At 40.5% G+C, this 23,863-nt stretch overlaps 1 protein-coding gene across 6 annotated transcripts in view; it reads left to right on the forward strand.

Moving 5' to 3' along the window:
• Nucleotides 1-23,863, forward strand: part of TJP2 (tight junction protein 2) — a 130,772-nt gene that overhangs the window by 81,174 nt on the left and 25,735 nt on the right. For 5 of the 6 annotated variants that reach the window (XM_055428356.2, XM_088837921.1, XM_055428355.2 and 2 more), the window contains 8 exons: nucleotides 11,371-11,424; nucleotides 13,943-14,067; nucleotides 14,734-14,836; nucleotides 16,211-16,772; nucleotides 20,343-20,446; nucleotides 21,076-21,229; nucleotides 22,867-22,975; nucleotides 23,081-23,214. In XM_055428356.2, coding sequence (XP_055284331.2) covers nucleotides 11,380-11,424; nucleotides 13,943-14,067; nucleotides 14,734-14,836; nucleotides 16,211-16,772; nucleotides 20,343-20,446; nucleotides 21,076-21,229; nucleotides 22,867-22,975; nucleotides 23,081-23,214 — 1,336 coding nt within the window. In that variant the 5' untranslated portion in view covers nucleotides 11,371-11,379. Of the gene's footprint in view, nucleotides 1-10,675; nucleotides 10,789-11,370; nucleotides 11,425-13,942; nucleotides 14,068-14,733; nucleotides 14,837-16,210; nucleotides 16,773-20,342; nucleotides 20,447-21,075; nucleotides 21,230-22,866; nucleotides 22,976-23,080; nucleotides 23,215-23,863 lie in introns of those variants that run through there. The other variant, XM_055428353.2, reaches the window with a different exon arrangement.

The raw sequence follows: 23,863 nt of genomic DNA on the forward strand, positions 1-23,863 counted from the left end.
CTGACATGTCCTAGGTTCCTGAGGAATATTTGTTGAGTTTATGAGCCTTGTCTGTCCATCTATTGTTGTAGTTGGACTGCACTGTGATGGCTGTTTACGTGTCCTGGTTCCCCCCTGGACTGTCACTGCCTGAGGGTAATGATGTAGGATAATTTTTCTTTTATCCACAGGATGGGTGCTAATTGCTCAGTAGATGTTTCTTAAATATGTGACTATGGAAGTTAGGGATCTTGGGAAAGGTAAATCCCTAAACTGTTGATCTTCTCGTGGAGGCAGCTGTCCACCTCAAAATGTCCTTTTTGATGCCAGTGATGGAACAACTGCTCATCAGAACAGGCTGCAGCGGTTCTGATGGCCTTTTCATTAGTGGTCCTCTACCTTTCTTTTTCAGGGTCTTTGCCCTCTGCTGTTCTTTGGGTCCTGCACAATCCAGTGCACATGTGTTCAGCCATGTCCAAGTCTTTGCGACCCTCGTGGACTGTAGCCCACCAGGCTCCTCTGTCCCTGGGATTTCCCAGGCAAGAATACCAGAGTGGGTTGCTATTTCCTTCTCTAGAGGGAATCTTCTCGATCCATGAATCCAACACGCAGCTCCTGCATTGGCAGGCAGATTCTTTACCACTGAACCACTTTGTAAACCCTGCACAACTGACCCCCCACCCCCAATTGTATTCATTCTTCAGACCTCATCTCAGTGGCCTTGTTTGTGGGAAATAGCCTCTATTCCCCAAACATCCAGTGAGATCAGAGGCTAGCTCCTGTCAAACTCCCTGAAGACAGTGCTATACATGGTTTGATCCTCATTTGAACATCAGGGTCTGGCACGTTGCGTTTGGCAAATGTTTGTTGAACGAGTGAGTAAAGAATTAATATGGAATTATATACACTACTTTATGTAAAATAGATAAAGTGGAAAGTTGCTGTAATACTCAGGGAGTTCAAACTGGTGCTCTGTGACAACCTAGAGGGGTAGAATGGGGTGGGAGGTGGGAGGGAGGTTCAAGAGGGAGGGGACATATGTATGCCTATGGCTGATTCATGCTGAGGTATGGCAGAAACCAACACAATATCGTAAAGCAATTATCCTTCAAGTAAAAATAGATTTAAAAAAAGAATTAGCATATTTACATACCCATGTTCATAGCAGCAGTATTCACAATTCAAGAGGTAATAGTAACCCAAGTGTCCATTGATGGATGAACAAATAAAATATGGCATACCACATACAATGGAATATTAGCCTTAAAAAGGAAGGAAAATCTGGCACATGTAACAAGGATTAACCTTAAGGCCATTATGCTAAATGAAATAACCCAGAACCAAAAAAGCCAAATACTATATGTTTCTACTTGCATGAGATATTCAAAATAGTTATGTTCATGGAAACAGGAAGAACAGAGGGGCTGAGAGGAGGAGGAATGAGGAGTTGTTGAAAGGGTCTAGAGTTTCAGTTTTGCTAGATGAGACAATACTGGAGACTGGCTGCATAAGAATGTCAGCAGAACTAACACTACTGAATCGAACACTTAACCATTAAGTGTTTATGTTATGTTAAGTGTTTATGTTATGTCATGGCTTATGTTATGCCGTGGTTTTTGTTGTTGTTGTTTTGCTGCAGTCATCTCTGACTCTCTGTGACCCTGTGGACTTTAGCCCTCCAGGCTCCTCTGTCCATGGGATTCTCCAGGCAAGAATACTGGAGTGGGGATCTTCCCAACCCAGGGATCGAACCCACATCTTTTATGTCTCCTACATAATTTAAAAAAAAGAGTGAGTGATGGCAGAAACCGTAAGTTTTGGAAATCATTGAAGAAAAATCTGAAATTGTTAACTTGTAGAATGCCAGTGACCTCTAGGTAATATTCATGCGTTTAAGGGAAAGAAGTATTTATTTCCTCACCAGGGCAGCAGGAGTGTTTTCCTGAGGATGGTCACAGGAAAGGAGCAAGCTGCTTTGTGCCCTCCATCCATACTTCTCTGTGCCCGGGGCCCTGGGCTGAGCCTGGCTGGTGTGGGGCGCCTGCACACCCAGGGTCGAGTCCAGGACATCCATCCGCTCAGCTCCCAAGGTCCTGCTTCAGTAGGGCTCCTTTGTCTTCCGTGTCCTCTCAGTGTAAGATTTGAAACAAACTTTCATTCATTTCTGATCCTGTTTTGCTGGCCCAGCACTTCTGAAGCACCTACTCTTACGGAGTCCAAGGGAAGGCCATGAACACTTGAGAGCCCATTCAGCATAAGGGCTTAGGGCTTTGTAGGGAGAGTTGCCACATTCCAGGCTGACACTGGCCCTCTGAGGTGCAGGTATGTTTTCCTCATTTAGTAAAGGAGATAGGTTATCCCAGGCCCCACTGCTCGGTGACAGGACAGAGATTGCCCCCAGATCGTCCTTGCCTCTGCGTCAAGTTGCTCCTTTTGTGGTCTGCATCTCGTGGTCTACATTTAATTCACATCTCAACCTCAAACTCTGGAGAAGGAAATGGCAACCCACTCCAGTATTCTTGCCTGGAAAATCCCATGGACAGAGGAGGCTGGTGGGCTACATAGGGTTAGGGTTAGGGTTACAGTCCTTGGAGTCACAAAGTGTCAGACATAGCTGCGCACACAACCTCAAGCAGTGTAGAGGGCACGCTCCTCCCTTGCCGCCTGCCCAGTCTGGCCCATTGGTGTTACATACAATATGCGGTGACAAGGACCACCACTCCCCAAGGCCATGCTTCCAAAATCCCAGCCCAGCTCCCAAACCCCCCAGCGTCTCATACAGGCCCTCTTAGATGTTCAAAAACCAAAATGTGCTTTTCCACCCCCACCTTCTGCAAGTGGTGAAGACAAAGAAATGGAGAGCAGGGCTCTTTGTTATTCTTTTATCTTTGAAGTTTACAGGAAGGAGAGAGAGAGGAGGAGGCGGCTCTGCTGAGTGAGCACTCTGCCCCCGCTATGGCCCTGACTGTACCCACTGCCCGAGTATAGACTTAATTATCTCCAAGGATGAGCAGCTTCTTATCTTCAAGCCTTTTAATTTTCTAAGTGATAACAGCAATCCCAGGCATGTGAAACATTACCAGTTGCTGTTCATCCAGCTTATGCTTTTCGTGTATATGTGTGTGTGTGTGTGTGTGTGTGTGTGTGTGTGTGTGGCAGGGGGGCGTCTATGTACATAAATACTTCTCCAAGTGTTCCTTTCCACAATATTGCTCTAGAATGTCCTACTTAACTTAAAAATTTCTACTTGGGTACTGAATCATTTTACATGTCTACAAGGAATATTTACTCTTAATTCTGTAGTTCCCTGGCATGGGAGAGAGGGAGGGAAAGAAGCCAGCAGAGTGGTGCAAATCCAGAATGCTTTCTTTTTCCTCATAAGTGCTGCTTTTCAGAGCGTTTGGTGTCCCGCTGTATGGATGTGTCACTGTGTGCGATGACAACAGGATTTGCTGGGGATGTGGGCCACTATTGTATCCGCCTTACGTAACCACGTGGAGTGGTGGCAATGGGTGAGCAGCCTGGGATGTAGGCAGCGCTCTGGCTAGTCACCCTCCAGAGACCATGAAGACCGCGCAATTCCTCCAGAGGATGTGGGTCCAGGCTGTTAAAAAGTTGGGGAGACTGAAAGGCCATGTGAGTCCCTCCGCAAGCTCTCCTCTCCCCCTTTTGTTCCCCAAGCTTTCTTTGTGGGAAATTGGGAGGGGGAGCCTTCTCACAGTGATTCCTTTTTCCTCTGATTTATTTGTGCTTCTGGCAGCCCTCAGGAACAAGTTGTGAGAGGCAGATTGTAGTTATTGGTGGGTTTAAAAAATACTTGTCTTATATTAGGCAGACTTATGTGAAACTGATAGCCTCTTAATGGGATTTATGAATCAAAGGCTGCTGTTTTCCCTGTGTTGGGAATCTGCGTGTTGCTTTCTGGGGAAAGATGTTTGTTTGTATTTGGGTAATTGTAATTTCTTATTTTGGGTAAAAAGCTTTCTGCTTCCTTATCCAGCAGAAATCTATATTTTTCTTCTTATTATTAATTTTTAGTATTATTTTTATCTCGGTTTCTAAATGATAGAAAAAAGTTTTTTCCCTTGTTCTCTTTTTCCCCCAATAGATTGAACATGGAATGCACTGTAACATGTATAAGTGTTTACTTCTATGACGGGATTTTTATCAAACATGTCCCTTATGGGCAGATATTGACTCATCTCTGACTCTGACTTTCCATCACTGCAAACCAACAGTTTGTAGATAAAAAACTTAAAAATTTCCTGTTGGGAGAGTCAAGGCAGTGAAGACTTTTAGTGACTGCCTCCTAGTTGGTTTCTATCACATTTCGATATTCTTTATGTAAAATACGGAACTTACCTATTTGGCCAAGATGTTTCAAAGGAAAGAAACTTTAACAACTTGAGAGTATTTTTAAAGAGACAAATAACTATTTGTCCCTTTCTCATTCTTCATGTAAATAAGTTACTGCCAACACAAAGCTTTTTATTTACAGTTTTTAAAAAATGGCCCCCTTTTATCTTTCTGTGTTGTCTAGGAATGAGTCATTACAATTTGGTGGGGGTGGTTATTCACCTTACATACAGAAAAAGTGAAAGTGATGTGGGGAAGAGCATTGGAGAGCCTCCTGCTGCTGGAATGTTGTCTCTTGGGTTGAAAAGGAGACTTGGCTTCTTCTGCAGCCTTCTGCTCCTCTGGAGCCAGCCTGCTTCTGTACCTTGCCTGCCTGCCTTCATGCACCTCTCAAATTACTGCTCCCATCCCCTCCTTGCCCTCTGGCAGTCTGAATGATCGCACTTTTGCTCTTTGGCTTTGCTGTCTGTACTGCATTAACAAATATTGGTATGAGTCCTTGGGCCAAGAATCACTGGGTACCCTTTGGTGTTCACTCATCAGCCCACCCTTCCTTCCCCCCTGTTTTTTAACTTACAAAGTGTTTGGTATATACGAGAATTATGTATCTAAACCGTAAAGTATAATTATAAAATATGCTTGTGAGCCCATCACGATACCCGTGGACCCTCACTAGGGTGGACCCAAGGTCCTTTCTTACTCATCTGGGTCACACACACACGCACACAAACACCTCTAAACAAAAGTGTACAGTGCAGTGGTGTCCCATATATTCACATTTCCTTGAAACAGTGTTTGCACTTTGAATTATATAAAAATGATAGCTATCTGTATAAATCCTTGTAGGATGTTTTTCACTCAGCATTATGTTTGAGATGCATCTGTGTTGTGGATGTGTGGCTCTAGTTTTAATTGCAGTATAGCATTGCATTTTAATAATATTTCACGATTTATTTGTCTGTTCTGCTCTTGATAAATCATTCAGGTTGTCTCAGTTTGGGCTGTTGAAACATTCCTGCTGTGAATACTCTGTGGATCTGTGCGCGCATACTGGCACATTTCTCTTGGGCCTCTGACCAGGAGAGAAATCACTACATCCTGAATATGAGTTCCTTTACCCTGCCTGATATATGTGTACTTTTCCTGTGGCCTTGCATGTGAAGCTCTCCAAAGGCTAAGCAGCTCCCTGCCCGCATTCATGCAGTGTCTAAATATTGATGGCAATTCTGGGATCTCTGCACAGCCCAGCACAGGTTGGGTGAGGCCCGAGCCCATTGGCCCAGTTTGAAAGGCATGGTCTCAGCTGTCAACTAAGCTGATGCATGCCTGCAGGCTGTTCCTGGGGATGTATCCAGAGCTGATTTTCTGTGGTTATGTAGGGTGCTGTGTGTTTCTGGAAAGATAGTTATACGGATGAGGCAAAGAAGACACTCAGTGATTTGCTGTTTTGGGCACATCCATGGCTGGTAAAGCTCTACGTGGGCTTTGGCTGTTTTATTCACCTGTAGTCCGGGCTCCACAAACCCACGTGCTTGGCACATAATGGACGCTCAGTAAATATTTCTTGGTGAGCGAATACGTGAATGGATGAAAGAATGAAGGGTTTTCGGTGAGACCTTTGTAAAGAGTCACAGCTTTGTGGGTTGTGTGCAACATGGTTTATTTTTAATGCTCAAGAGAGCTATTAAAATTTATTTTCACTCCAATTTCTTCACCTTTAAAATTAAGATTTGAAAGTTATCACTTAGTATATTCTCTTAAAATTTAAGTAGTTAATGGTTTGTGTCACAGCCCGTTAACTCTAGGTAAGAAAAGGTTGCTTATAATCTGAGCAGTTTCATAACAAGTTGATGAAGTCTTTGGTACTTGGCAAGGTCTGATTGATTAAAAATTTGATTCATTCCTGTGATTGGCACAGTAGTGGTAAGGGATTAATCCTTTCTCTGACAAATTGAATTTAAATTACTCCTGCAGGCCGCACAGGAATACTTAAAGGCAGTTTAATCTTATTAAAAAAGAATAGTGAATTACAAAAGCCAGGTTCATACTTGGAGAATGTTTTGAAAATAAAATTTTGAAGTAATGTATTTATTTTGCTAACTGATAGAAAATTTAAAACGGTTAATAGAGAGTTTTCTGTTTTTATTTTTGACATATATTCTAAAAGCAATGTGCTCATAAAAGTATTGTCTAAAGCCTCACAACTCCTGGAGAAATTTAGCATTTCTTGGTATTTACTCTTCCAGTCCTTTCCCTGTGTGCTTACAAAAATAAATAAGTCGGGGAAATAAGAAACAGGAACAATGATGTTTCGTACCATGATTCTTTTTCCTTTAATAGACATTGAAGTGTATATATATATATAACCAGTCTCCTGTTGTTGAGCATTTAATTGTTTATTAAAAACTATAAACAGCTGTATATGTATATAAATTTATATGTATATCTTTGTGCACTTGTACAAGTATTTCTGTAGAATAAATTACTAGGACTGGAACTGACTGATCAAGTGGTATGTAGATTTTACATTTTGAAATACATTAGGCATTTGCCTTCTGGAAGATTTATGCCAATTTATATTCCCACTGCTTCCCAAGAACAGGCTGGCCTAAAAGCATAAAACTAATTCTCTTTCCAGTTGAAAATATGGTCATCATGATGAAAAAAACTTTATTTTTTTTTGTTTTTTTTTTCTTCTGAAGCAAATAAATTTTATTGGAAGAACACAAGTATTTAACAAAATACAAGAAACTTAAGCAACAAACACATTTTAAAGACACAGAAATGAGGCTAGCTCAGGGAAACTCAACAGTATGTCTTTTATTTGGGCATGCCATGCAGCATGTGGGATCTTTGTTCCCCCACCAGGGATTGAACCCCCTCCCCCCTATATTGGAAGTAGGGAGTCTTAACCACTGGACTGCTGGGGAAGAAAACTTTAGAAATGGACAGACGTTAAATGATTATTTCAGTGCCTGTGTGTTTCATTGTGAATTGATTTATTTAACCTAAAGGTCACTGTCCTTTTGGGGATTATGCTGTCCACCCCATAGCATTGCCCAGTCCTCGGGGTTATTGCCATGGTACTGCTTCTTTCCTGATGACTTTTGAACACATTTTTGGGGTAGGGTACTGAATGATGTTTTTTCTTAATACATGAGCGTATAGCTATACTCAAAGAGGAGTTGGCAACTGTATTTATTTTACCACAACTTTCAGAGTAATTCACTGTTGAAATCTGTCCGCTTTAAAGTAAAGTGCAGAGAAGAAACTTGGAAAACATACATGCTAGCAAGGTTACTTCCGGGTGATGGTGGATTGGTTGTATTGAAGCCACATTGAAAACAGGTGTGAGATGTTAGGAGGTGTTCTGTGAAAATGGAAAGGGATGATTAGTTCTGATCAGCTGGATTTCTGCTTATTATTTCCCTTTAAGAAGAAACACTTTTTTAAAAAAATAATAGGAAACTTTATTAAAATCTTGGAAAAGTTGTGTTATACTGGCACAAATTGGAAAATGCTGTTATAGACAACAAAAATCCAGAGAGAAATGACCATAAACTATTTCTCTCTGGAACATCAGACCATAGGCACCTGAGTTTCCAGCTAACCCCCTCAAGCGTGATATGGAAAAAGCAGAGAGCCACTGAATGCAGTAGAAATTTACTTTAAAGGAAAACTTGTATGTAATAGAAATCGGTGCCTTCATCATATTAATTGGGTGATGAATGAATGATATATCCATTAGTTTATTGAAAACGTTTTTGAGTGCCTGCTCTGTGTGTCAGACACTGTTCTAGAAGATATGAGACAGAAGTGAGTGAGGGAGATAGAAAAAAGTCACTTGAAACTCCATTTTCTTTTTTTTTAATTGCAGAACAGTGGTCATGGTGAAGAAATTTAAACAGTGGGAGAGATTTACATATTTTAGACGCTTACCTCTTTTGAACGCTCACACATTTCATTGTGTTGCCCTGCCTTCGTTTAGCCTAAGCATCACCCCTTTTTGGACACTAATGCACCCCCAGCCCCAAAGCACCGAGTCCCAGGTGTGCTGACAGCACAGAAACTAATTCTCACCTTTCCCAGGCACCATTTTTTGAGTTCTTTCTAACCCTAGAGACAATCTAAGTTCTATTTTTAAATCTCTTTCTGAGAATTCTGAGCTCTTGGAGCCAGATGGTACTAACCAGGGAAATGTCCCCACAGTGAGTACATAGAGGGAGGAGGGAACTAAAGGATTATAAACTCCTCTCGATTTGAGTAATCAGTGACAGCCACTCAAGAGTATTCTGGCTCACCTCCTCTACAAACCAAATTGCCTTTTTCTAACCTCATTCTACCAAAAGAAAGAAATTGTCTGCTCTAATATATCAGTTGTTAGCCTTTTGTGCTAAGCGGCATCTTCTCCCCCACCAAGCCTATGAGTTTAACTTGGTAAAACAGGAGGACAGTATCTGGCATGTTTTGATTCTCTTCTCTCTGTCTTATTAGTAGCAGTGTGGGAATTGGCAAACTTGAGTTTAAAAATGTTTTAATGTAAAATAGCTAGAGAGTTTTAAAAAAATTATTTGTAAATAAGTACAGTAAAGCTTTTTATTCATATTCTAATTATTCCTATAGTGGTTATACCAGAAAATTTAACATGTGGATTTTACTCAATGAAACTCAAAATTAATCAACGGTTTAATTCTACTCTTGAATGCAATATTTAGAATAATTAAATCATGTTACAGTCTTCCAGATTTACATACTGTGTTGCCTAGTAGTGTGTGTGTGTGTGTGTGTGTGTGTGTGCGCGCACGTGTACTCAGTTGTTTCTGACCTTTTGCGACCCCATGGACTGTAGCCAGCCATGCTTCTCTGTCCATGGTATTTTCTAGGTGAGAATACTGGAGTGGGTTGCCATGCCCTCCTCCAGGGGATCTTCCTCACCCATGGATCAACCCACATCTCCTGCATCTCCTACTTTGGCAGGTGGATTCTTTACCACTGAGCCACTTGGGAAGCCCACAGAATTTTAGTTCTGTCATAGTTACTCTCAAAAATTACATGTTTATTATAGTTGCATATAGTCAATATACATCCAGGTGTACATCCCTTCTTGTGTTTTATTCTTCTTTCTGGGATTATTTTCCTTTCTTAAATTTGTCCTTTGGAATTTCTTTTACTGCTTGTCTGTGGTAATAATCTGTCTCAATTTTGTTTTTTAAAAAATGTCTGTACCCCAAATCAACAGATATCTTTTAAAGATATAGTTCTACTGAGTTCAGGCTTTCATTATTGCTGCTTCAAAGTCAAGTGTTATTCTGATTGCTCTTTTGTACTCTTTTCTTTCTAGCTGTTCTCAAGTCTCTCTGTCTTTTTCTGTAGTAAGATTACCATGTTTTTCAAAGTGATTTTTTTGTTTTTTTAATTTACCCTGTTTGTGATTTTTCAGTCTTGAACCTGAAGAATCATCAGATCTTGTTGTTTCGGAGTATTGCATCTGTCTCACTTTCTTAACTTCTTCTGGAAATCTAAATAAACACATTGTAAGACTATCTCACTTTTAATTTCTTTCAACTGTTTCACTTTTTTAATGATTTGTGCTGCACTGGGTAATTTATTAACATCTTTCTTCCAATTCATTATTCTCTTCAACTATCTGTGGTATGTGGTTCAATCCATTTTTAAACTTAATTTTATTATCATATTTTTTTTAATTTCTAAAAAAATTTTAGATTTGCTTGGTCATTTTTGATGCTGTTCTTTGATTACACTTTGAATTCCCCCTTTTTAATTTCATATGAAAAACACATGAAACATATTATACTTTTCTTTTGGTCTGTGATTGATTTTTTACAAAATCCACTACTTTGATTCTGCAGTTTATTTCTCTTAACTGTCACTAATGATGACCTGTTTTGTGTTTGTGTTTAAACTGTGAACTCATGTTCCACAGATACTTGCCTGCAGGATTCTCTGAAGCCTGTTTTTTAGTGTGTTCCTGGGTATTTCATTCACTCCATGTACCTGGGTGGTGCTGCCAATGTAGAACCACTTTGCGTATGAGTGTTTTAGTAGGGGAGGGTGTCGTCACATCTATAATATGAATTTCAGTCTCAAGCCTGAGTGAGTACAGGTCTATCAATACAGGAATTCTCCAGGGAGATATTTTTAGTTATTTCCACTCTGCCCAGAGCCAAGAATGAGATGGGCAGCTGTGCCTGCTGTCTCCAGCTGCCTCGCATGCTTTTCCCCCTTATACATCCACTCTGATCTGATCTCCACCCCGTTTACATCTACAGTTTTCTCTTTTTCCAGCCTCCTGTTGAAATGCCTGCTGCAGTGCTGCCTTATCTCTCTGGCTTTGAGCTTTCTTGGCGTTTCTTGCCTTTAAGGATTTCCCCTCAAAGCCAGCATGCATTTAATGGATTATTACAATTATGAAATGATATCCACTATTTTCAGGTTTGTCTAGACATCTATTTTAAGAATATTGTCAGAAACTGACACCTAGGGGTCTGTTTATGCTGGCATTATCATCTTTTACACCCATAATACTGATGGGGAAAAGGCCAAGGGGTCCCACAAACCTTGATACAAATAGTATCAAGTTTGGCACTCTCTTGATAAAGGCCAAGGATTCCCTTAGACTTAAAAATGCATAAATTTGCCTAGGAAGTTGCTTTTGACAGGAGAAAGGGGAATTTTTTTTTTAACTGAAGTATATCTGTTTCCAACTCTAGATAAGGGCTTTTATTATGACTGTGTTTTGGGGTGGTGATAAGAAAAAAGCTTAACACTTAATATTTCTTCCTTTTTAGGGTATATCTCTCAGTATGTATTTCACTAATTTTCCTTTACTGTTGAGACTGCCATTTCATTGAAGGAAAGTGTGTTTGGAAATAAGTAGTATAATGTTCCCACTCTTTTTGATGTGTGGAGTATGTGAGCTGGACTTTCTATGGAGGCATTTTGAATTACAGTTTTATTTCTAGCATTGAAATGCTTTTGGTTTTAATCAAATTGGTTTTGATTCTTTTAAAACAGGCTCCAGGCATGGAAGAACTAATATGGGAACAGTACACGGTGACCCTACAGAAGGTGAGTGTTATGCATGTCATATCTGCTACAATCTGTTCTTGTATTTACAGATCAAGGATCTTTTTTTAATTGAAGTATAGTTCATTGACTATGTTTCAGGTGTACAGCACAGTGATTCAAGTGTATATGTATACAGACACACATACACACTTTTTCAGATTCTTTTCCATTATAGGTTATTAAAAGATACTGAATATAGTTTCCTGTGCTTTATAGCAGGACCCTGTTGTTTACTTTATATATAGTTGTGTGTATCTGTTCATCTCGGATTCCTAATTTATTCCCTTTTCCCCTTTGATAACCATAAGTTTGTTTTCTGTGTCTCTGTTTCTGTTTTGTAGGTTCATTTGCATTAATATCTTTTCTTGGATTCCACATACAAGTGGACATATAATGACTATTATTCCATTTATATATACCATAACAGATCATGGATCATATTTATTTGTACACAGACACAATTACTGCATTATCAAGGATTTGTATGTTCTATTTTTTGGCTAAGATCTGTATAATATAGAAGAATCAGAGATTCATTAATGTATTCACATGTCTTCAGATAGAATATTTTACAGGAAAAAGAGGAAAGAAAGGGAGGAATGGAAATAATCTGTTCTGTTTAATGTTAAGGCAGCTTCTACAACATCTGTAATTTTAAGTATAGCATTTATAACATCATTCCCTCAGTGAGTTTTAAGTCCAAACCAAATTTTAAAACATTGGTCTAGCACTCGGGAGACATGGGTTTTATTCCTTGTCCTACTCCTGATTGTATTAATGGGGCTAAGTTAATCAGATTTTTAACGATGCCCCCTCACCCTCCCCCCACGCACAGTGGGATTGGAAGTAGAAGTAAGATCATAAAGATCGTAAAATACATAAATGTATTTTACTGAATTTTTAAAGTTATGTCACAGGTATTACCCCTCTTGGTTAAATTAGGTAATACAAAGAACTTCTAGAACTTGGAGTCCAATACACATTAATAATTTCTGCTTAATAAATGCTAGCTCTATTGCTTTTCATTCTGACAGCAGAGTTCGAGGTAGGCATGATAGGTGTTAGCCCCACTCAAGACAAGTGCAGCCATTAAGAACTTGTAAGTGATTTGTGTGTGGCTAAATGAGCTGAACACGTACTCGTGGTTCCGAAGCCCTGTTCGTCAGGCTGCCTCGGTCAGCCTCATGGTTTTCCTGGGCCCTGTGCGGCTCTTTCCCACTCTGAGTCCTTCCAGTCTCTCTCGCCGTGTACATGGAGTCTAAGTTCCTCAAAGGGAGAGTTTCCCTTTGACCATCACAACCACGAACTTCAGACCTTGACTCCAGTGGAAACTGGTTTTTGAGTAAATGTGTATGGAATCAATTCAGATAGAAAAACACAGATAGATGCTCAGGTGCTGAAACTTCTGGAGCGGTAATCCTGATTTCTTGAGTTCCCCCTTTAGGTCTTATTTTTCACCTCTTGTCATTTTCTGGGGCTTCCGTTCTGACTGTTTTCTCTGCGCTTTCACCATATACCGTTTGAACGTGAACCACGAATTGGCAAAGGTGAGAAACATTTTCGGCACAGAGGACAGAGCTTTCTTTGTGTGAAAACTGGCTCAGGTGACAGTGCTGCCAGATTCAAAGCCATGGGCCTAACGAACAACAGCCCAGCTTGTTCTGAGTTTTCATTTGTGTCAACTGGCATAGTGGGCCCCACATGGGAACTTTTTTTGGGTGAAGGTTTCTTTTATTCTCTGAATAGATTTTTATATAATGAAACCCTTATTTAGCCGTATAGCCATATATATCCCTGGATGTGAATATAGTCCACATATAGTCCATATAGTCACCTGGATGAAATCCAGGAACTTAGCTTTTTTGAACACTGAAATGAATTAGGATTCTGTATTATTTGGGTTCACCCTTACACATTTCTAGATTAATCTTGAATCTCATTCATCTCTGTTTCCATCCTAAATGCATGTAGAAAAGAATTTAGTACTTTGCTCTCTCATAAGGTATCAAAAATAAGTTCATCTTCAGATTTTGTCTTTAAAATCCATATACTTCTTCACTGTATATTAAAATGAGACCATTAGCTCCTCTAACTTGTCAGTTAAAGGTATCCTTTAAAAATACGGTTTTTGCACAGATTCAGTTGTGACAAGCCTTTCCAGCTCAGGCCTGGATATGAGAACAGGTGTGACTGGTGATTCCAATAGCACATACTTATTTGGACAGAAGATATAATTTCCATCCCCTGCCAGCTTCTAGTGGTAACTCCAGTCTGTGCTATTAATCTTGTTCAGCTTTCACAAGGCTGTTTCTTTTAGATAAGGTATTTCCCTTTATAAACCTGTCAGCTAACCATGATGATGCTATGTTCTGTTTCTCACTTGTTTCTCTAAGCCCTCTGTTTCTGAACTGTCTCTGGTTATTGGTTTGACCTTTATTTTATGGACTGCTTGTAATAAATCCTGAAAGCTACTTATAGAGGATTTTATTTTAATTTTTATCTTATCTTCAATGACCAGGATTCCAAGAGAGGATTTGGAATTGCAGTATCCGGAGGCAGAGACAACCCCCACTTTGAAAATGGGGAGACATCAATCGTCATTTCTGACGTGCTCCCGGGTGGGCCTGCCGATGGGCTGCTTCAGTGAGTGTCCCTCCTCCTGCTCCCAATCCCTGCCAGTCCACTGGTTGGCCCTGGACAGGGGGCTTTTGGTAGTGTGCACTTTTAAAATTAAAAAAAGAAAGGAATATATATATATATATATGTATAAGTTAGTTTTCTTTCATACAGAGAGCATGGTAGAATTTTTACATCATTTTTGGGATGAGATAAAGTTAAGAGTTAGGGTTCTGTGACCTCAAAATTTCTTTAAGAAGCTGAGCCAACCTCTTGACTTCGTCCCCTCCAAAACACAAGTGACTGTCAGCCTCCTTTGGGGGCATCTGAAGATTTGCTGGAGCATATCATGAACCATGTTCCACCATACACCATGGGTAAGGAGGGCCTGATGTACAAGTTCCTTCTGTGCTCAGACCTTAGTGCCGTCCAGTGACTCCTGGAGGGACCCCATGGGTTTGGGTCCTTCTCTGCAGGTGGTTTCCAGGAGACACTGTCCAAAGTGCTCTGAGCATCTTCCTTCCTCTGAAGAGCTCAGACTGAGTTGACAGATTAAACCTCAGGAGTCATTAGACACTGAGCCCTTTAATAAGAATTTTGGGTCAATCTTTTGCTTTTATTTGTTCCTAAATAAACAATTCAGAGGGGCGAGCTGGGAGTTTTTCATATCCCATCTTTCTGTTTTGTTTGCAGAGAGAATGACAGGGTGGTCATGGTTAATGGCACCCCCATGGAAGACGTGCTCCATTCATTTGCTGTTCAACAGCTGAGGAAAAGTGGGAAGATCGCTGCCATTGTACGTCCTGGGTTTGTTTTCAGCTTGACTCCGTAGCGCTTTGTTTTTATGCCCAGAAGAAAATTACTATTTACTCTTTAGCACTTGACAGAATTGCACAATCTAGGGACCACTACCTCTGTACCCTCAGTACGTTGGGAGGGAGATGCTAACTAAGGTTGATGTAAAGATCCCTTCCTGCCTTCTCATCCTTTTCCTAACGTAAGACCAGTGCTTCTCTTACCTGAATGAATTTGCCTGAAGAGCCAGGTTAGATAATTATTCTCTAAGAGAATTAGCTAGATTGCGAACAATGGTGAAACCACATTAATTTAGTAACTAAGTTATGAGCTCATAAACTCATCTGTAACGGCTCTCACAGGATCATGTTCTTTCTTCGTAAACTCGCATTCATTGCACTCACTCAGTCATTCAGCAAACATTGGTTGAAAATCAGCTTGGCCCTGGAGCATTTCTGAGCTGTAAGGAGTGTTCACTCCAGCAGGGCAAGTGGACACACTGAGCGAGAATTGGAGCATGGTGTGTTAGGGACAGTGCTGGGAGGATACACGGGGTGTATGGTATTTGATGTTTTTTCCCCAACTTTACATGATAAAAATTTTCAAACAAAAAAGTAAGTTCAAAGATTAGTATAATCAACACATATCTTCTATAGTGTTAATATTCTGCCGTATTCACTTAATTTTTCTCTGTATGTGTATATAAAGACATATTTTTAGTGAACCATTTGAGGGGAAGGGGCAAGACATGACAGTTCAACCCTTCTTTCTTCTGAAATCTCCTAAATAAGGACGTTCATTTACATAACTATATTACAGGAATCCTATTTAAGAAAAGCAATAGTAACTTCACCATGTCATTTAGTACACAGTCCATGTCCTAAGGTGACTTTGATAGACTGTTTTTGTTCTCCATCCAGGAGCCAGTCAAAATTCATGAGTCACATTTGGTCCTTATCTCATCAGTCCTTTTTAATCTAGAAGGATCCCTCTTCCCTCCTCTCTCCTCCTGCATGCCACCCCCCCCCCCCCGACTCTTAATGACATTGATTTATGGATGAACCTAGGCACACCTATACGGAATGTCTCACTTTCCACATCTTCCTTTTTGTAACTTATTGATTTAAAGCCTCTTGGTGCTTTTCACACTTTTGAGTAGAAGCAGATTTTTGGAGAAACTGTGCTCTGTTTTATACTCATTGTCTTACTTCTTGACACTCTGAGGTATTTATCCTTCTTGTTTTAAAGATGAGGGACCTGAGGCTTAGCCTGGGTAGGAACACACAGTTTTACTGGAAAGGAAACCCGGGCTCTTAACCACTGTATTCTGTTTGGTTGTGATTGTCTTGTGTCTCCACTGTTTGTTTGGTGACAGGTGGTCAAGAGGCCCCGGAAGGTCCAGCTGGCCCCGCTGCAGGGCAGTCCTCCTGTCCACGAAGATGACCGGGCTTTCGAGGTGATGGACGAGTTTGATGGCAGAAGCGCCCGCAGTGGCTACAGCGAGAGGAGCAGGCCCAGCAGCCGCGGCGGGCGCAGCCGCAGCTGGGAGGAGAGCCCCGAGAGGGGCCGTTCCCACGACCGGGCGCGCAGCCGGGATCGGGGCCGGAGCCTGGAGCGCGGCCTGGACCACGACGACGACTACGGGCGAGCCCGGGAGCGCAGCCGTGGCCGCAGCCTCGAGCGGGGCCTGGACCACGATGATTACAGGCGAGCCCGGGAGAGCAGCCGCGGCCGGAGCATTGACCCGGTCTACGATCGCGCCTACACCCCTGAGGGAGAGTACGGTCACAGGGCCCAGCCTGATGCCCGGTATGGGGCGTCCCAGAGCCGCAGTCGTGAGCACCTCCACTCCCGCAGCCCCAGCCCAGAGCCCCGGGGGCGGCCGGACTCGGACAAGCCCATCGGGGTCCTTCTGATGAAAAGCAAAGCAAATGAAGGTAGGCATGCGTGATGAGGAAAAGCACTGTAACAATAGCTAACTCTTCCGTCGTACCTGCTTTCATCCACACACTGACCTAAATACTTTGCGCAGATTAGCTTCATTTATCCTCACCACCACCTCCTGTGGGTGTTATTCATATTTTTATTTTATAGACAAGGAAACTTGAGGCGCAGAAAAGTTCGTTGACTTGCACAGAGTTATATCATCAATGGCAGAGCCAGGTGGCAGAAATTTGGCTTTAAATGGATAGGCCAGTGATTCTCCAAGCCGGATAAGTATCACCTGGACTCTTGTTAGAAAGGCAGATTCTTAGGCCCCAGCCCAGCCCCGACTGAATCAGAGGCACTGGGGTGGCCCCTTGTGTTAACAAGCTCTCCTGGTAAACCCAGAGTAGCTTAAACTAATGAAACCACAGTAGAGGATGCTACTCCAGCCAGTCTTGATTGAGTTTTTGCTCTATGCCAGTGCCTCTGTGGAATAAATATTTTCTTATTTAATCCTCACTAGAAGCCTGCGTGGTGGGTAGGAAACTTCACTCCTCTTTTACAGGTGGGGATAGCAAGGCGAGGAGAGATTTATGGTATGTCCATGGATTAGGCGGGCTCTGTCCTGCACTGCTGATCCATGTCATGTGCCTGGAGCATTTGCACACACTTAATCATGTCCAAATTCACTAAAGCCCTGGGTGATAGGTAGACAAACCAGTATTACTTGCAGTTTAGGTGGAACTCAGAGGTGGGAGGTGACTTGCCCACATCTTGAAGCTGATAAGTGGTAGAGTTGGAACCTAAACTTCATCTCTTGAAAATAAATGACAGAACACAATAGGTGAATGAACAGGGATTTAGAGCCCCATGTTGTGATATTCCTTGCATTGATTCTTGGCATTCAACATTGTAAATTCCTTGTAATATACGTTTTATCTCGTTTCATTTTCTAATTCTTCTCCTTCAAAGAGGAAAAAAGGTGAGTATCCAAGACTTTAATGTGTAAGATCGCTTGCTTTTTAGGTTGGGAATTTGCATTTTAAAGAGCGTATCAGATGAAAGGGTTTGTTTTCTTTAGCTCTTCTAGAGGTGCATAAAGAGTTGAGTTATAGAACTGGGTACCTGTTTAAAGACCTGATACTGAAAAGATATTGAAATAATTGCAAGGATGTGAATAACAGGATACCTGGAGCACAGGCCCAGAAAGTAATGGTGAAAGTTGAGATTGTACGATCTCTGAAGAATGTGCATCTGAGGTGGTTTAAGTATTCTAGAGAATCTTATCATCCTAGACAATAACATCGTCAACCCCCAAGAACTGCAGAGTGAAAACCATTCTGCTTCCAGATTGTGGACTGTTGAGGAGTTTTGAGAAAGATGACTTGATATGAGGCATCCTTCACAGAGCTCTACTGTATGTTCTGTAGGACTAGCACCCAGGTTCCTGAGTTCCCCGCTGTAGTGCTCTTCAGTATTTTCCTCTTCCTCTTTCTCCTCTCCTGCTTCTTCCTCTTTTGCCTTCTCTTCCCCCTCCTACTCCTGCCACAGAAAGAACCACATCCTGCAAATAATTGTGGGTGCACCAATACGTGAAAAACTTGATCAGATGTTTCATGGAACAATCCTTACTGTGCATTGGTTTTTGAATAGTTTCATTACATTAAATTAAAAAATCCTGGTCACAGCTCACTAAATTGATTTCAAGATTCACACATGAGTTGTGATCCACAGTTAAATAAGATGTTGAATGTCCTAAGAAACTGCCCAAGTCATGCCTGGTCTTAGTAATTCTATCGAGGAACAAAGGGAACTCATGCCCCTTTGCAGATACGATATTTTACTCCTTCTGGGCCATTTTGTTCTTTAAACTTAGAATTCAGTGTTCATTGTTTTCCTCCCAAAGTTCTACTTTTTCAAAAGGATTTTTAAAGCCACCTTTTGCTAAGATTTCATGATAATGAAGCATAACTGGTAGAGTTCTGTAAGAGTTAATCTTTAAAATTAACTGGCTGTTGGCAAGATCTTCATTTGATTAAGATAAATATGATCCACTCCTATGGCCAGCATTTACATGTTTCATGGGCATTAGATAGACTTGCTGGTAAAAGTCTTAGAAGCTGATCAGCTGATTTTTTTCTTCATTTGAAAGATGCTTACAAACACATCAATAGCAACTTATTTGTTAATTTTACAGTAAGAGTACAGTTTTTAAGAGGATGGAGGAATTGTTGACATGTGAGAAGTCATGGCTGAGGTTTGTCTCAGCCTTCTGTGCTGGACTGTGAGGCTGTTTAACCAGTAAGGAATTGCCATCCTTGAAAGAAAATGTCATCCATCTTACCCTTATTATTTCTTGACCGTCATCTTCCTATAAGGTGGGGGTGGACCTCAACACTGTTAATCATTGTAAGATCTGAGGCAAACTTACTGTAAGTCACTTAAAACTGATCTTTAAATCTATGTCTAAGTAGTAAAAAGTTATTTTGAATTGATAAGATTTTAGCCCATAACAATAATAATGAAAATTTGAATGTGCCTCTTTTAAAACCTGCTAGGTTTAGGTAGCTTCCTTAAATAACCGAAATTCATCCTCAAAATATGTCTGTTTACAAGTTCAGTAAAATCAGAATAATATTTAAAATATTTTAAGTATATATATACTTAGTAAATACAGTGGTTTTTCTTTTGAGAGCAACACTAAGTCCATGAATCCCCAGAGCTGTGCCAGTTTTAGTTGAATACTGTATTTGTTGCTTTGCTGGTTTATTTATCCCTTTTCTTCACACACTGAAGTTTTTTCAGTGCCAAACCCTACACAATTTAAATTGTTACAGATGGAGAGTACAATATTGGTGGTACCTTCCTATAGGTAACTGGATTGTCAATAGAACATGCCTGTACTGAATTGTGTTTTTTTTCTTCCCCCAACATTTTATTCTGAAAAGTGTTAATTTTGTGGCAAATACTCAAATAGCCTTCACCTAGTTTTACCAGTTTTTAACATTTTGCCACATTTGTTCCATTTCTATTTTTTCCCTTTCTCCCTCAGCCTCTTCTTTCCCTACCTCCTCTCTGTCTCTAATTGGTGTTTTGGAACCCACTGGAAAATAAGTTGCAGGCAAGATGACCTTTACCCTTAAATATGTCAGTGGGTATCTCCCAAGGACAAGAACATTCTCTTACATAAGCATAATGCCATCATCACTGTTAAGAAATTAGTATGAATATGCCTTTTAATATATTATAGCCCAGTTCATTTTGAAGTTATTCCAAAATAATGTAATCCACCCTCCCCCTCAAACCACCCCCTCTGTACCCCGCACATTGAATTGAGGACCTAGTGAAGTTTTATGCAGTGTGTTTGTTTTTTGATATCTCCTTTAATCTAGAACAATCTCTCTGCCTCTTGTTTTTTGTGACATTGACAGTTTTGACAAGTTCAAGCCAGTGGTCTTACAGACTCTCTCACATACAAAATTAACTTTTCATATATTTTTAAGTAGTTAGTCCTGAAAGCCAGACTCAGTTTTCTGGACATGTTAATGAAATACGTGTATGTTTGTGTGTTTGTCTTCTAGAATATGGTCTCCGGCTTGGAAGTCAGATCTTCATAAAGGAAATGACCAGAACCGGTCTAGCAACTAAAGATGGCAACCTACATGAAGGAGACATAATTCTCAAGGTGGGCGGATGAGGGCAGAGAACAGCTGGGTTCACGCTCAGCTTCATAGTCTGCATTTCCACATTTAAGTTCCAACACAGTGAAACTTTGGGAGTCTCAATAGTAAGACAAAGCCAGGAAGAACAGCAGAGAGATCGTTTTATCAGGAAAACCAGACTTAGAGATTTGTAATAGAGGAATGTCAGTATAAAGAAAAAAAATTCAACAAAGACATCCTTCTCCCCCTGTTTCTTTAAAGTTTAAGCTCCTGTTTTCTGAATGAAGGAAAGATGAGCGGGTGACTTGGTGGTATATGAATGCTGAATATTTAATAGTTTTTGTAAACCTCTCCAGTGAGGAAACATGTTCCAGTAGTAAACCCAGCTGTTGTCTTGAACTTGGAAGTTCAGTAAATTCAGACTCACTTGAGCACACTATAGCTCTCACGCCTGTGTTTGGGTTTCAGATGTGCAGGGTTATATTTAATTTAAAGGATAATTCATTTTTGTTCATTCTGTCATCTTAAAGCCCATGTCTGTTTGAATAGCTGAGCAAAGCCTTTACATTTTTAGCAGGGGAAAATAAGAACTTTTCTATTTCCCTCTTCATAGTTGTATTACATGGAACATTACTGTTCTTCATATACACAGATAAATGGAACCGTAACTGAGAACATGTCTTTAACGGATGCTCGAAAACTGATAGAAAAGTCAAGAGGGAAACTCCAGCTCGTGGTGCTGAGGGACAGCAAACAGACACTCATCAACATCCCCTCGTTAAATGACAGTGACTCAGAAATAGAAGGTAAAGAAAGGGGAGGGTGTGAACTTAGCTGGGAGTGAGGAAGGCTGTTGCTTCTGCATTCTCATCTCTGTTTATCATAGCCATTCAGCTAGAAGTTAAATTCCTAACAGAAACCTTTCTTTTAAACTTTATTTCCAAGTTAGGTTGTTATTTTCTTATTAAAGGATCTGTTGAAATTAGGATTCCAATATGGAATTCTGGGGCACCTAAGAGTCCTAGTGGACTCTGATTAAGGCCATTGAATACAAAACTTGTGAGTAAACAAATGTATATCGGAGTGGCTCAGAGAACTAACCACAAGACTTCCCTGGCAGTCTAGTGGTTAAGACTCTGCCCTCCCAATGCAGGGCATCCGGGTTCAATCCCTGATCAGGGAGCTAAGATCCAGCATGCAGCAATTAAGGATCCTGTGTGCCGCATCTAAGACCCTGTGCAGCCAAATAAATAAATATTTAAAAAAACAGAAAAAAAGAACTAACCACATACATTTGTAAATTACTCATTCTTGGGCTTTCGTACGTGATATTTTTGAAGGGGCTATTAATATTTCCAACAAAGAGAAGACAATATGGAGGATAGCTAAAACTGGTAGACACTATAATAAGGAATCAGTTAGAATGACTGAATATTACAGTATTCAGTCACCTCTTGTATGAAGATGTATTCATTTCTTTTAGTTTTAACTTGAAGATGAATAGTACATAGCATAACATCATTTATTTAGTTGGTCAATCTTTATTTCCACAAACAAGTCCTTCAAATTGGTCTTGGATATTCTGCTCTTTATTCTTTTTTTGGCTCCTAGGCATGTCTTTATTATGATTTTTTTTCTTTTTCTTTCTAAATTGAGATATAGTTGATACACAACACACAGGATAACATTTTAACCATGTAAAAATTACCAATAAAAATAACTAGGCATGGCATTTCCTACATAACCATCTAGTATTGCCTTTGTGCAGGAAAGTTTAGAAAATATTAAGTGCTCAAGTTTAGAAATGGTCTTGCTTTTTAAAAGAATTACTTCATAAAACCTTAAAATTTAGTTTAATTTCTGTTATATAAAATGTTTAATCAAGTGGTTACTGCTTGGAGTACAGGAGAACAAGGAGAGCATGAGAAATAATCCCAACTTGGTAGGAGCTTGCAGTTTACCTCATTTTTCCAAGTGTCATCCTCAGTCCACTAATAGCATTGTGTCATACAGGAGCTTGATAGAATTGCAGAATCTCAGGCCCTACCCAAAACAACTGCATTTTAACAAGATCCCAGGTGACACGTATGCACATTAAAGTCTGAGAAGCATTGTTGTATGGTAAAAATGAGTTTGTGTATCTTTCCATCTATAAAATCCCCATCGTTGGCTTTTGTCTCTTCAGTGGCAGCTTTGATGGAAAGAATAATGAATGAGGAACATAAAATTCTGAATTTGGATTCCTCTTTGTTAATTAATGTCTTTCCTTTCAAGCTATCAGATTTTTTTTTTTTTCCAGAGGGAAGACTATCAGACTATAATAGCACATTTACTGCCTGCCCTCTCTTCCATTTCCCACGTTTCCTTGCTCAGAGAATTGAATAATTTCTGGCACAGGTCTTAAATGTTTCATTAAAAAGACTTTTCTTATTTTTGAAACCAGATATCTCAGAAATAGAGTCCAACCGATCATTTTCTCCAGAGGAGAGACGGCAGCAGTATTCCGATTGTGATTATCATTCCTCAAATGAAAAGCTGAAGGAGAGACCAAAGTAAGATGATACATATTTTCCCTTGCACATGTCCCTGTGTGTGTATACTCATACCTGTTGGCAAATCTGTCACGTGATGAAAAATTAACATGCTGTGTGCTTAAGTTCAAGAGAGGACATGCAGAACAGATGGTCCAGGATGGGTGCCACACCCACTCCCTTTAAGTCCACTTTGGATATGGCGGCTGCGGGCAGCATGGAGCCCAGCAAGGAACCCAGATACCAAGAGGAAGCCCCAGGTGAGGCTCATTTTACACAGTCGTGTTCAGGTGTGTGTGCTTGGCAATTCCAGAGGGTGGCTGGTAGGAGAGAGAAAAAATATTTAAAATCATTCTTATGTATAGAAGAGGCACTCCTAACTCATTTAATATTTAAAAAAAAAAAAACAGAATCTGCCTTTTGTATATGCCAACAGGTTGGTCACCTTCTGTTATGTTTCATTAGTCATGGTCTTTTTGTCTCCCATCCCTGACCCCAACCTGAACTGTTTTCTGTTCACAACACTTCTGACACCAACTGCATGAGTTTTGTCTTCCGCCCAACTATCAGTTCTCCAGATACCAACCTGGTGTCCTGCAGTTCAGTTCAGTTCTGACACTGACTACCCGAATTCCTGCAGAGCCTGATGGTTAAGGGCTCTGTCTCACAAGATGCCCCCACCACAGATGCCAGTCACAAGCCTTGGGTTGCTCCCTTTACTTCTGACCAACCAGCTCTAAACTGAGAGTTCCCATGACCCCCTCCTCAAGTTTGATAATTTGCTAGAATAGCTCACAGAACTCTGGAAAGCACTTTATTTACTATTACCGATCATTTTTTTTTAAATAAAGGATACAGCCAAATGGAAGAGACGCCTTGGGCAAGGTATGGGGAGGGGGTGGAGAGGTT

This window comes from Moschus berezovskii, chromosome 7 (genome assembly GCF_049115385.1).
Source record: "Moschus berezovskii isolate FMDL1 chromosome 7, NW_MosBer_1.0, whole genome shotgun sequence".
NCBI lineage: Eukaryota > Metazoa > Chordata > Mammalia > Artiodactyla > Moschidae > Moschus > Moschus berezovskii.